This window comes from Schistocerca americana, chromosome 7 (genome assembly GCF_021461395.2).
Source record: "Schistocerca americana isolate TAMUIC-IGC-003095 chromosome 7, iqSchAmer2.1, whole genome shotgun sequence".
NCBI lineage: Eukaryota > Metazoa > Arthropoda > Insecta > Orthoptera > Acrididae > Schistocerca > Schistocerca americana.
This window is the reverse complement of record NC_060125.1, coordinates 291,267,539-291,282,234: the sequence shown is the minus strand read 5'-3', so window position 1 is coordinate 291,282,234 and position 14,696 is coordinate 291,267,539. Positions and strand designations below refer to the sequence as shown.

The following is a 14,696-nucleotide window of genomic DNA, read 5'->3' as shown; positions in this document are numbered from 1 at the left end:
AATGGCTCTGAGCACTATGGGACTTAACATCTATGGTCATCAGTCCCCTAGAACTTAGAACTACTTAAACCTAACTAACCTAAGGACATCACACAACACCCAGTCATCACGAGGCAGAGAAAATCCCTGACCCCGCCGGGAATCGAACCCGGGAACCTGGGCGTGGGAAGCGATAACGCTACCGCACGACCACGAGCTGTCCGCATCCAGTGACGCCGATAGCATTGGACTTTTCGAGGCCTCTTCGGACGGAGTTTATTTTTAGAGTTGTAGAGTAATGATTCGCTGTTGGAGCAGCAGTTTCAATACATAAGTAGATTGGATTATGGCATTAATTTTAAATCCAGTGTTCAACGTCTGAGAGAAAATAAGAGAAAAAAATTTTAAATAAGTAAATTGTTATCTTACACATCTTTATTTACGCATCAGGTAATCTGTTGACGCGTATAGCCATTTTAAATGGCTCAAATGGCTCTTAGCACTATGGGACTTAACATCTATGGTCATCAGTCCCCTAGAACTTAGAACTACTTAAACCTAACTAACCTAAGGACAGCACACAACACCCAGCCATCACGAGGCAGAGAAAATCCCTGACCCCGCCGGGAATCGAACCCGGGAACCCGGGCGTGGGAAGCGAGAACGCTACCGCACGACCACGAGATGCGGGCTATAGCCATTTTAATGAGATATGTCTATGTTTATGCTGACTGCAGAAATGTCGAAGGAATGTGATTAACACGAAGAGGTGACGTGAAACTTGAGTGTTCGTGGGATAATTTACGTGCTAACAACAAGAGTACTATCTCCAAGGCTTCTAGAAATTTACAAGGACACGCAAGTATAATTGGTATTCAGTGCAGTATCTGGGAGCGCGAGCTTATCCTTGTGACCTCAGCGGCTCATTATTGCCAAATTAACTTGCTTTTCCTTGCCAGCTGTTAGTGGTCAGTGTAAGAGTCGGCGTATGGCACCAGTGAACAACTAAGCCGCCTCACCGATTCACTCCCGGAACGGACTAACAACTTCAATTGAGATCTACAGGTAAGTTGAAGTTACTCCCTTGTTTCTGTTGAACTCTCGCTTCTAGTTAGTTTTTCACATCGCGAGAGAAACTGCCGACGAGTTTTACTCCCGCGTATATCACACAAAAAGGATTCTCTCAAAACATCATTTTCATATTATTGTGGTGCTCATAAGTACAGAGAGTTTCAGAATGAATAGAAAATATTTCTTGAGATGGCAGTGAAGACCAATCGATTAAAACAGTCCACATAACAAGAGAGATACAGAATGTAACCCCAATATGTACACACAGAAGGTGTTAAGCAAAGGCAAATGACTAATTCTAAAATTGATTTTCACAGACTCCAGCTACGACTTCAATGCACTGCACATAACTCATGACAACAGCTAGTGTCCAGGCGTAGTCTTGGTGTTATGTTGTGGGAACAGCATTATTCACAAATCGATCAATTCGCCTTTTTGTTTACTGTTTCTTTCCATATTGTCTTTCAACCATTCTCACATAAAAAAATCAAAAAGAGGTAAGGACCGGGGACCCTGGTGGCCAAAAAGCATGACCAATTCTGCCGAGCCCTCTTCTTGGGAATGTTAGCTTAAGGTGATGTGTCACTTGACGACTAGAAAGTTTAGGGGCTCTGTCGTGACGGAAAAATAGCCATCCTTGTTTCGAAAGGAACCTCATTTTATAGATCTCCAGCAAGTTGGAGGTGAAGTGGGTTCACAACTGCATCCTCAATGAAAGAAATCGGTGGAACATCGTCGTTGCTTGCACTAGGAAGTCTCCTTCATTTGTTGATGGTGACTAGTTTTGGACTTGCATCCCTTCTCAAACCATCCCGTGGGAATAGAATAGGATCCGATGTTACAGTACCAGTACCACATGAGTATGAGAATAATTGGGACCCATTTTAACTAAACTCTACATCCACGGCTACATCTACACTCTGCAAACCACCGTGAAGTGCATTGCAGAGGGTACGTACCAGTTATTAGGGTTTCCTCACGTTCCACTCAAGTATGGAGCGCCGGAAGAATGATAGTTTGAATGTTTCTTTGCGTGGAGTAATTATTGTAATCTTATATTCACGATCCTTATGTGAGGGATACGTAGGGGGTTGTAGTGCATTCCTAGAGTAATTGCTTAAAGCCGGTTCTTGGAACTTTGGTAATGGACTTTCTGGTGATAGTTTACGTATGTCTTCAAGAGTGTTCCAGTTCAGTTCCTTCACTATCTCTGACATTCTCCCACCGATTACACAAAGCTGTCCGCTGTGGCCGAGCGGTTCTAGGCGCTTCAGTCCGGAACCGCGCTGCTCCTACGGTCGCAGGTTCGTATCCTGCCTCGGGCATGGATGTGTGTGATGTCCTTAGGTTAGTTAGGTTTAAGTAGTTCTAAGTCTAGGGGATTGTTGACCTCAGATGTTAAGTCCCATAGTGCTTAGAGCCATTTGAATTTGATTAAACAATTGTGACCATTCGTGCTGCCCTTATTGTATGCGTTCGATATCCCTGTTAGTCATATCTGCTACGGATCCCACACACTTGAGCAGTATCCTAGAACTGATCGCACGAGTGATTTTCAGCCTATCTCCTTTATAGATTGATTGCACTTCCCCAGTCTTCTACCAATAAACCGAAGTCTACCATCTGCGTTACCCACGACTGAACCTATGTGATCATTCCGTTTCATATCCCCACAAAGTGTTATACTCAGGTATTTCTACAAGTTGGCCGATTCCAACGGTAATTCATAGGATAGTACGTTTTTTATTCTTTTTTTTGTTTTGTTTTGTGAAATGCAAAATTTTACATTTATGAACATTTAAAAAAAGTTGCGAATCTCTGCACCACTTCGAAGTCTTATCAATATCTGACTCAATATTTACGCAGTTTCCTTCAGATTGTACTTCATTATAGATAACTGCATCATCTGCAAAAAGCCTGATTTTACTATTAATATTGTCTGCAATGTCATTAATATACAGCAAGGGTCTCAACACACTTCCTTGGGGCGCACTCGAAGTTACCTCAACATCTGACGATGACTGTCCATCCAAGATGACATACTGCGTCGTCTCTGACAAAAAGTCCTTAATCCAGTAGGAAATTTCACTTGGTACCAATATTATCGTATTTTTTCAATAAGCGCAGGTGTGGTACTGAGTCAAATGCTTTTCGGAAATCAAGAAATACTGCATGTACCTGTTTGCCTTGATCCAAAGCTTTCAGTATGTCATGTGAGAAAAGTGCGAGTTGGTTTTCACATGGTCGATGTTTTTGAAACCTATAATGGTTGGCAATGAGAAGGTCATTGTGGTCAAGATACCTCATTATATTTGAGCTCAGAATATTCCACAGCAAATCGATATTGGACTGTAGTTTCATCGATCACGTCTACTACCTTCCTTACAGACGTGTGTGACCCGGGCCTCTGCCTTTTTTCAAGAACTGGGCATGGTTTTATTGTTCGAGGGATCTACGATAGATTATAGTTAGAAGAGGGGCTAATTCAACAAACGGTATTTGCAGGATTTTGCAGGAGAGGTATTTTTTAGTTGTACTCACTATCGTTGATTCTAGAAAACTTCAAAAATATAATACTGGTCAGCCATGTAAACATGAACTGATGAAAGTATACTTTAAGTTCATCACTAATCTCTTTTATGAAGCAAAAAAAGTAAGCAATTTCAATTTTTTACAAAATGCAACATATTCACATTTCATCCGTGTCTTCGTTAGCGTTACTAATACTTTTACACTTTTATTTTTATATTTCCAAAGAAGTGAGTTGTATTTTAAATTTTACGAGCCCTTTTTACACAGGAATTGAAGCTCTAAAAACTTCGAGTGGGGCATTTCACTTGGAGTAGCCATTTTTGGGATACGATCGACAGAACCTGAGCATAATTCACTTTTCCGCCAGTCTGGAAAAAATTGCCGATTTTGGGCTAAACAGCGGAACCGATTTTAAGTCTTAAATAGGTTGTTCTATTCGAAATTTAATGCTCTTCTCTGTTTTGGAAGTTTTCTGCAGTGTGTATCGTTTTCGAGTTATAAGCGCAAAACTGAAAAAATTTCAACAGTTTCGTGGGTTTTCGGCCCTCAAATTTCAGCACAAGGCAGAAATCGTTCCAAACTCATTTAACTCTTGTGTGGGATGCCTAACGTCGATTATAATTATTTCCAACTTGTGCCTATTTATCGGCTAGCAAAAGTCTAATTTGTCTACACCAAGCGTAGTAAGAAATTATCCTTTTCAAATTTTATTTTATTCATATACACGCTATCTCTAGATGTATAACATGATTAATCACAGACATCATGCTTTGCATGTTGCTTCCTTTTTTTGTTTTAATATAGTTTCAATCTGTATTCAGATCTTCATTTGAGGGTTCATTCGTGCACTTTTCACTCTTTTGAAGTTGACGACTCTTGTTGCATCTTACACTTTCCACCTCCTTAACTGTTTCAGAATATTCTGCATCTCCTAACATCTTAGTAATGATGTCCCAACAAGAGCGTACTGCAACGTCTCCTAATCTTACAGTAAAACAGTGGCTAAACATTAAAAAGAATTAAGTGGGACTATATGCATTGTTGTCCAACACAGAGTTGCCAATTACGTCTATTTTTCTCATTCTTGGCTACCTTTTTTCTTTTTTTTAGAGTAGTAGTAAGTGTTACTTTCTGGCGACTAGCGATTACATCTGACTAGTAAAAAAATTCAAAATGAAAACATTGCAGTGTTAGAACTGTTAATTGGGTAATAAACACTTTGTCTTACGGGCGTACCACTATTAACCAGCCTCTGGCGTTGTCACTTGGCAGATACTGGTAAGCTCCAGCATTAGTGCTCTTCGCGCTGCTCATTGTAAATCGTGCAGTATATGCTAAAACATTTGTAGTACCTTTTAGATCGTTTGTTGTGGTTGATCCACGCATACATTCATCTCTGTATTCAGTCACATACTAAGATGTTGGATACCCTTTTTTATCTTTCTGCAACAAGATTTTGTCATACCAAGAGGTGCACAAGTAGGTACAATCATGGTTCCATAGGCAACAGGAAACATTCTTCCACGAAGGCATAGTGTGTCTTGCCTCACAGTGGCATAAATGTTTCAATAGTTATGGCGGTTACTTCTGAAATACTAAAAGTTTAATACTGTTTTTTTCATCTCTCTCGTCTCCATTTCAATGGTCCTTAAAAAAATAATCCGAAGTTTGCTTCCTGCTTTACCTATGACTATGCCAATATAATCGTTCCATTTCATATCCCTAAAAATGGTTATACCCAGGATTTACGTGAGTTGCGACTGGCTGAAATTACATTTATACACTGAAGAGTAAAAGAAACTGTTACACCTGCCTAATATCACGTAGGGGCCCGCAACACGACATGGTGTGGACGCCTCTAGTGTCTGAGGTAGTGCTGGAGGGAACTGACATGATGAATCCTGCAGGATTATCCATAAATCCGTAAGAGTACGAGAGCGTAGATATTCTTCTGAGCAACACGTTGCAAGGCATCCCAGATATGCTCAACAATGTTCATGTCTGGTGAGATTGCTGTCGAGCGGAAGTGTTTAAACTCAGAAGGGTGTTTCTGGAGCCTCTCTGTAGCAATTCTGGACGTGTGGGGTGTCGCTTTGTCCTGCTGGTATTGCCCAACTCCTTCAAAATGCACAATGGACATAAATTGATCTAGGTGATCAGACAGGATGTTTACGTACATGTCACCAGTCAGAGTCGTATTTAGACGTATCAGGGGTCCCATAGCACTCTAACTGCACACGCCCCACATTACTACAGAGCCTCCACTACCTTGAATAGTCCCCTGCTGACATGCATGGTCAATGGATTCATGAGGTTGTCTCCGTACCCTTACTCATCCATCCGCTCGATACAATTTGAAACGAGAGCCGTCCGAGCACGCAACATGTCTCCAGTCATCAGCAGTCCAAAGTCGGTGCTGACATGCCCATGTGAGACGTAAAGCTTTGTGTCGTGCAAGTCATCCAGGGTACATGAGTGGGGCTTCGATTCCGAAATCCCATATCGATGATGTTTCGTTGAATGGTTCGCATGCTAAGACTAGTTGATGACCCAGCATTGAAACATGCACCAAATTGTGGAAGGGTTGCACTTCTGTCACTCGTCGTTGGTCCCGTTCTTGCAGGAGCTTTTTCCGGCCGCAGCGATATAGAAGATTTGATGTTTTACCAGAATCCTGATATTCACGGTACACTCGTGAAATGGTCGTACGGGAAAATTCCTACTTCCTCGGAGGTGCTGTGTCCCATCGCTCTCCGGCTGCTGCGACGGAGCGGTTCTAGGCGCTTCAGTCCAGAGCCACGCGGCTGCTACGGTCCCAAGTTCGAATCCTCCCTCGAGCATGGATGAGTGTGATGTCCTTAGGTTAGTTATGTTTAAGTAGTTCTAAGTCTAGGGGACTGATGGCCTCAGATGTAAAGTCCCATAGTGCTTAGAGCCACCTGAACCATTTTTTCCCATCGCTGGTACGCCGACTATAACGCAACTTTCAAACTTATACTTAAATCTTGAGAACCTGCCATTGTAACAGCGGTAACCTATCTAACAACGACGCGAGACACTTGTTGTCTTATACAGGCGTTGCGGACCGGAGCCCCGTATTCTGCCTGTTTACATAACTCTGTATTTCAATACGCATACCTATAGCAGTTTCAGTGTACAATTCTAGTTTTTATCTTTTTGTGAAGGACGTAGTTTTACTTGTCTGAACACTGAAAGCAAGTTGTCATTTATTGCCCCACTTTGAAGTCGTAGCAAAGGCCGACTGGATATTTGTGAAGCTTTTTCCAAGCAGTGCTTCATTACAGATAACTGCATCAGAGGCGAAAATTATGAGGATCAGGTAGTAAATACTGCATCACAGGAGATAAGTCTGAGCATCAGATACTAAATACTGCATCTCATAAGTGCCTAGGGAAAGAAAGTTACACATGTTGTCCCACGCTAAGATACACTCCTGGAAATTGAAATAAGAACACCGTGAATTCATTGTCCCAGGAAGGGGAAACTTTATTGACACATTCCTGGAGTCAGATACATCACATGATCACACTGACAGAACCACAGGCACATAGACACAGGCAACAGAGCATGCACAATGTCGGCACTAGTACAGTGTATATCCACCTTTCGCAGCAATGCAGGCTGCTATTCTCCCATGGAGACGATCGTAGAGATGCTGGATGTAGTCCTGTGGAACGGCTTGCCATGCCATTTCCACCTGGCGCCTCAGTTGGACCAGCGTTCGTGCTGGACGTGCAGACCGCGTGAGACGACGCTTCATCCAGTCCCAAACATGCTCAATGGGGGACAGATCCGGAGATCTTGCTGGCCAGGGTAGTTGACCTACACCTTCTAGAGCACGTTGGGTGGCACGGGATACATGCGGACGTGCATTGTCCTGTTGGAACAGCAAGTTCCCTTGCCGGTCTAGGAATGGTAGAACGATGGGTTCGATGACGGTTTGGATGTACCGTGCACTATTCAGTGTCCCATCGACGATCACCAGTGGTGTACGGCCAGTGTAGGAGATCGCTCCCCACACCATGATGCCGGGTGTTGGCCCTGTGTGCCTCGGTCGTATGCAGTCCTGATTGTGGCGCTCACCCGCACGGCGCCAAACACGCATACGACCATCATTGGCACCAAGGCAGAAGTGACTCTCATCGCTGAAGACGACACGTCTCCATTCGTCCCTCCATTCACGCCTGTCGTGACACCACTGGAGGCGGGCTGCACGATGTTGGGGCGTGAGCGGAAGACGGCCTAACGGTGTGCGGGACCGTAGCCCAGCTTCATGGAGACGGTTGCGAATGGACCTCGCCGATACCCCAGGAGCAACAGTGTCCCTTATTTGCTGGGAAGTGGCGGTGCGGTCCCCTACGGCACTGCGTAGGATCCTACGGTCTTGGCGTGCATCCGTGCGTCGCTGCGGTCCGGTCCCAGGTCGACGTGCACGTGCACCTTCCGCCGACCACTGGCGACAACATCGATGTACGGTGGAGACCTCACTCCCCACGTGTTGAGCAATTCGACGGTACGTCCACCCGGCCTCCCGCATGCCCACTATACGCCCTCGCTCAAAGTCCGTCAACTGCACATACGGTTCACGTCCACGCTGTCACGGCATGCTACCAGTGTTAAAGACTGCGATGGAGCTCCGTATGCCACGGCAAACTGGCTGACACTGACGGCGGCGGTGCACAAATGCTGCGCAGCTAGCGCCATTCGACGGCCAACACCGCGGTTCCTGGTGTGTCCGCTGTGCCGTGCGTGTGATCATTGCTTGTACAGCCCTCTCGCAGTGTCCGGAGCAAGTATGGTGGGTCTGACACACCGGTGTCAATGTGTTCTTTTTTCCATTTCCAGGAGTGTAGTTGCACAAGAAGAGTGATGTATAGTCAGAAGAGACTACAAGTTCGGGTTTTCCTGAAGACACAGTTCATCCACTGCACGGATAACAGATGCGTCATAGTGCGCAGTTTAATTGTGCGTCAACTGGGAACGTACCCCAAAGCTGAAGAACGCGAGACAGTACTATTCTTGCAGGAAAAAATTATAAAATGCACATAGATTCACCACGAAACTGGGGCCATATATGGACAATATCCGACCTCACCGCCAGCAGTAGTGAATTGCTTCTAAGAATTTGACCAAGACAGCACAGTCGTAAATGAAGCCTATCAGGGTAGAAACGACGTCGATATCAACATCGACCATAGTCAACAATGTCCATACAATCGAGGAACTGATTCACAGCAATCGTACAATGACGTGGACGTACACACAGTGGTTCTCGGATGGCTCCATGGCCAAGGAGCGGATTTCTCTCGTCGCTGAACTGAACGGTTCATAGAATGTTCCGACAGTTGTTTATAGAGACTTGGTTACTTTGCTGAAAAACAGTGTCATGTACCTGTGGCAATTTGAAGTGCAGTGCAACATTCAATAAAAGGTACATGGCATGCCATAATAATGCGTGATACGCTTTTCAAACACGGTTGTTCTTCTTACGACAGAAGTTTTATCGCGCAAATATAAACTTCAATAGTAAGAAGAACAACCGTGTTAAGATTCTGAGATCGCCCCAATGCGGCTGGCGATGTCAGGTAATCATAATTGAAGTCCACTCATATGGTCAGCGGTAGTCGTGGACGTTACCCGACTGCAATACCGTAAGTTATCTCAACATCCGGTACACTGGCAGTAGCTCAAGTTTCATATTTCAAGCTATTGTGTATATATATATATATATATATATATATATATATATATATATATATATATATATATATTATCGAAGTGGGTGCAATAGTAAACGGTGAAACTTCTAAAATATTCATCACAAATGACAGAAATGTTTAAATAAGTAAGTTCTCATAAATTAAGGATATTGCTGAATAAATGGTGAAACAACGCTCTGGTAGGCGGTTTGCGGGTTTAAATCACCTCGGGGTATGACCATGCGGCGCATTTGGCCTGCGGTCGTCGCACGGCGGCGCTGGCAGTAGTCCTCATACGCAGAGGTGTTGGTGCATGTCAGAGTACGGTGCAGCGAGTAAGTGTGCAGACGTTTTCAGACATGCTGCTGGTGACTGTGTGTTGAAAATGGCTCAAAGAACACATATTGATGACGTTATGAGCGGTAGAATACTAGGGCGACTGGAGGCTAATCAAACACAGAAGGTCGTAGCACGGGCCCTCCCTGTGCCACAAAGTGTGTTCAAATGGCTCTGAGAACTATGGGACTTAACTTCTGAGGTCATCAGCCCCCTAGAACTTAGAACTACTTAAACCTAACTAACCTAAGGACATCACACACATCCATGCCCGAGGCAGGATTCGAACCTGCGACCGCAGCAGTAGCGCGGTTCCAGGCTGTAGCTCCTAGAACCGCTCGGCCACCCCGGCCGGCCACAAAGTGTGTTCTCAAGATTGTTGCAACGATTCCAGCAGACAGGAAACGTGTCCAGGCGCTACAGTACGGGACGTCCACAGTGTACAACACCACAAGAAGACCGATATCTCGCCATCAGTGCCCGCAGACGGCCACGGTGTCCTGCACGTAGCCTTTCTCGGGACCATACGGCAGCCACTGGAACAGTTGTCTCCAGACACACAGACGACTGAACAGACATGGTTTATTCGCCTGAAGACCTGCAAGGTGCATTGCACTGACCGTTGGTCACAGGACAGCCCGTAAAGCCTGGTGTCAAGGACACGGTACATGGTCATTGGAACAGTGGTCCCAGGTTATGTTCACGGACGAGTCCAGGTATAGTCTGAATAGTGATTCTCGCCGGGTTTTTATCTGGCGTGAACCAGGAACCAGATACCAACCCCTTAACGTCCTTGAAAGGGACCTCTATGGAGGTCGTAGTTTGATGGTGTGGGATGGGATTATGACTGGTGCACGTACACCCCTGCATGTCTTTGACAGAGGAACTGTAACAGATCAGGTGTATCGGGACGTCATCTTTCACCAGTATGTCCGCCTTTTGAGGGGTGCAGTGGGTCCCACCTTCCTCCTGATGGATGATAACGCACGGCCCCACCGAGCTGCCATTGTGGAGGAGTACCTTGAAACAGAACATATCAGGCGAGCGGAGTGACCTGCCTGTTCTCCAGACCTAAACCCCATCGAACACGTCTGGGATGCTCTCGGTCGTGGTATCGCTGCTCGTCTTCAAACCCCTAGGACACTTCAGGAGCTCCGACAGGCACTGGTGCAAGAATGGGAGGCTATACCCCAGCAGCTGCTTTACCACCTGATCCATAGTATGCCAGCCCGTTGTGCGGCCTGCGTACGTGTGCAATGTGATTATATCCCATATTGATGTCGAGGTTCATGCGCAGGAAACAGTGGCGGTTTGTAGCACATGTGTTTCGGGATGGTTTTCTCAACCTATCACCAATACCGTGGACACAGATCTGTGTCGTGTGTGTTCCCTATGTGCCTATGCTATTAGTGCCAGTTTTTTATAGTGCGGCGTTGTGTGGCACCACATTCTGCAATTATCCTTAATTTATGAGCAAGGTTGTAGCAAAGCGTTACCACATGTCGTCATTTAACAGAGATGCGTCTGTGATTAGGACAATGTAAGAAACATGGCACGTATGAAGAAATATCGTTAATCTTAAATTTTCGTGGAATAAGTTACGTGCTAAGAACAAGTGTGCTATCTACAACACTTACATAAATGTACAGCGTCAGGCAAGCAAAATTACGCCTAGCTTATCAGCCTGTTGCCAACGAGTTAATACTCACAAAGCAAGTTAGTTTTCCTTTCTATCTCTTATTCGTCACTCTGACGGTCGGTGTGTGGCCAGCGGTACTAGCGTGCAGTTAAACCGTCGCTCTGTCTCGGTCCCGGAACGAGACCATGTGTTTCAGTTGCAGGTAAGATGAAACAATTTTACTAGATTTCATTGAACACACACTTTTTGTTGGCTTTCCACAGCTGGGCAAATATTGTCGACAACTTCTATTCACTCATAAATCACTAAAATAAAAAAAGAAAGGTAGTAACAGTTGCACGTACCAACATCCCCTAATCATTTGAAATCATCATTATTGTCATCTTAAATATATAATCCAGAACACCGGGATACATAACACGTCAAATCTAGCTAAAACCGGGCAGATGTTGATACCAATGCATCTACATCAACATCAACTACATCAGTACTCCGCAAACCACCGGATGGTGTGTGGCTAGGCTATGATGATGTCAAATTAAGCCTCTTTCAGCCGTCAATTTTCAACCTTATTTTATTAGGCAACCAGTTTCGGCGCTTTATTACGCCAACTTCAGGCCCCTGACTGACGTGTAGGAATAATCTGTCTCGCTTGTGATCGAAGCAGGGGCCAGCAATACTGGTATTAGTAGATATCTACTTGCTACAGTGGCCACTTTAGACATCACCCGCCGGGCGGATTCGTGCCGGGGACAGCCACCCGGAAAGCAGTGCGTTAGATCGCACGGCTAAACGAGCGGTCTTAGAGGGACATACTGAGAACTTCTTCCCTGGTCCATTCGCGAATAGCGCGTGGGAAGAACTATTGTCCGTAAGCCTCTGTATTGGCTCTACTTTCTCGAATTGTCTCTTGAAGGTCATTTCGTGAGACATATGCGGGAAAAGTAATATGTTGCCCGACTCTTCCCGGAAAATACTCTCTTGAAATTTCTGTAGTAAACTTCTCTGTGTTGCACAACGCCTCTCTAGTAAAGGTAAGTCACTGGAGTTGGTTGAGCATCGCGACGACTAAACTTGCCTTTCTTCGTTGGATCTTCACAACCTCTTCTGTCAGTCCTAAGTGGTAAGGGTCCTAGACTGAATACTAATCATCAGCCTAGGTCAAAGAAACTCACTTATTTAGTTCATGAATTACATGTATTTACGATTCTTCCCATGAATCTCTGTCTGGCATCTGCTTTTCCTACTGCTCCTTTCAAGCTGTCAGTCCACTTACGGTGGCTTCGGATAGATACTCCATGTTTGTTGCACGTGGACAATTTTAGGAATATAGCCCTTATGTTAGAAGTACTGCTTATGATCCCGTTTGTAAACCGAGAAAGTTTAAGTGTTGTATGTCGATACATAACATCAGTCGATGCAGAATCAGTCTACAATATATGCAACAGATAGTAAATACTTTCGTCACTGGCATGTTGAAAATTGATTTTATTTCTTAATCTTCTGAGTGAAAGCAATCCATCCTTTTAACAGAAAAGGAATCTGAAGACTGTGTAGTGGTTAATCCGTGGACACCAAAACTTAGAGCCTGCCGGCCGGTGTGGCCGAGAGGCTCTAGGCGCTACAGTCTTGAACCGCGCGACCGCTACTGTCGCAGGTTCGAATCCTGCCTCGGGCATGGATGTGTGTGATGTCTTTAAGTTAGTTAGGTTTAAGTAGTTCTATGTCCCCCCATGAACCATGGACCTTGCCGTTGGCGGGGAGGCTTGCGTGCCTCAGCGATACAGATGGCCGTACCGTAGGTGCAACCACAACGGAGGGGTATCTGTTGAGAGGCCAGACAAACGTGTGGTTCCTGAAGAGGGGCAGCAGCCTTTTCAGTAGTTGCAAGGGCAACAGTCTGGATAATTGACTGATCTGGCCAGGTAACATTAACCAAAACGGCCTTGCTGTGCTGGTACTGCGAACGGCTGAAAGCAAGGGGAAACTACAGCCGTAATTTTTCCCGAGGACATGCAGCTTTACTGTATGATTAAATGATGATGGCGTCCTCTTGGTTAAAATATTCCGGAGGTAAAATAGTCCCCCATTCGGATCTCCGGGCGGGGACTACTGAAGAGGACGTCGTTATCAGGATAAAGAAAATTGGCGTTCTACGGATCGGAGCGTGGAATGTCAGATCCCTTAATCAGGCAGGTAGGTTAGAAAATTTAAAAAGGGAAATGGATAGGTTAAAGTTATATATAGTGGGAATTAGTGAAGTTCGGGGCAGGAGGAACTAGACTTTTGGTCAGGTGATTACAGGGTTATAAATACAAAATCAAATAGGGGTAATGCAGGAGTAGGTTTACTAATGAATAAAAAAAAATAGGAGTGCGGGTTAGCTACTACAAACAGCATAGTGAACGCATTATTGTGGTCAAGATAGACACAAAGCCCATGCCTACTACAGTAGTACAAGTTTATATGCCAACTAGCTCTGCAGATGATGAAGAAATTGATGAAATGTATGACGAGATAAAAGAAATTATTCAGGTAGTGAAGGGAGACGAAAATTTAATAGTAATGGGTGACTGGAATTCGTCAGTAGGAAAAGGGAGAGAAGGAAACATAGTAGGTGAATATGGATTGGGGGAAGGAAATGAAAGAGGAAGCCGTCTTGTAGAATTTTGCACAGAGCATAACTTAATCATAGCTAACACTTGGTTCAAGAATCATGAAAGAAGGTTATATACCTGGAAGAATCCTGGAGATACTAATAGGTATCAGATAGATTACATAATGGTAAGACAGAGATTTAGGAACCAGGTTTTAAATTGTAAGACATTTCCAGGGGCAGATGTGGATTCTGACCACAATCTATTGGTTATGAACTGCAGATTGAAACTAAAGAAACTGCAAAAAGGCGGGAATTTAAGGAGATGGGACCTGGATAAACTGAAAGAACCAGAGGTTGTAGAGAGTTTCAGGGAGAGCATAAGGGAACAATTGACAGGAATGGGGGAAAGAAATATAGTAGAAGAAGAATGGATAGCTTTGAGGGATGAAGTAGTGAAGGCAGCAGAGGATCAAATAGGTAAAATGACGAGGGCTAGTAGAAATCCTTGGGTAACAGAAGAAATATTGGATTTAATTGACGAAAGGAGAAAATATAAAAATGCAGTAAATGAAGCAGGCAAAAAGGAATACAAACGTCTCAAAAATGAGATCGACAGGAAGTGCAAAATGGCTAAGCAGGGATGGCTAGAGGACAAATGTAACGATGTAGAGGCTTATCTCACTAGGGGTAAGATAGATACTGCCTACAGGAAAATTAAAGAGACCTTTGGAGAGAAGAGAACCACTTGTATGAATGTCAAGAGCTCAGATGGCAAACCAGTTCTAAGCAAAGAAGGGAAGGCAGAAAGGTGGAAGGAGTA

At 44.5% G+C, this 14,696-nt stretch overlaps 1 protein-coding gene across 2 annotated transcripts in view; it reads left to right on the top strand.

Annotated features, from left to right (window-relative positions):
* The first annotated feature begins 935 nt into the window (after window positions 1-935).
* Window positions 936-14,696, top strand: part of LOC124622037 (myrosinase 1-like) — a 183,233-nt gene continuing 169,472 nt past the window's right edge. The window contains exon 1 of one of the 2 annotated variants that reach the window (XM_047147596.1): window positions 936-1,044. Coding sequence is in view for 1 of the 2 variants with exons in the window: in XM_047147595.1 (XP_047003551.1) it covers window positions 11,463-11,479 (17 nt within the window). In the remaining variant the exon portion in view is untranslated. Of the gene's footprint in view, window positions 1,045-11,356; window positions 11,480-14,696 lie in introns of those variants that run through there. The other variant, XM_047147595.1, reaches the window with a different exon arrangement.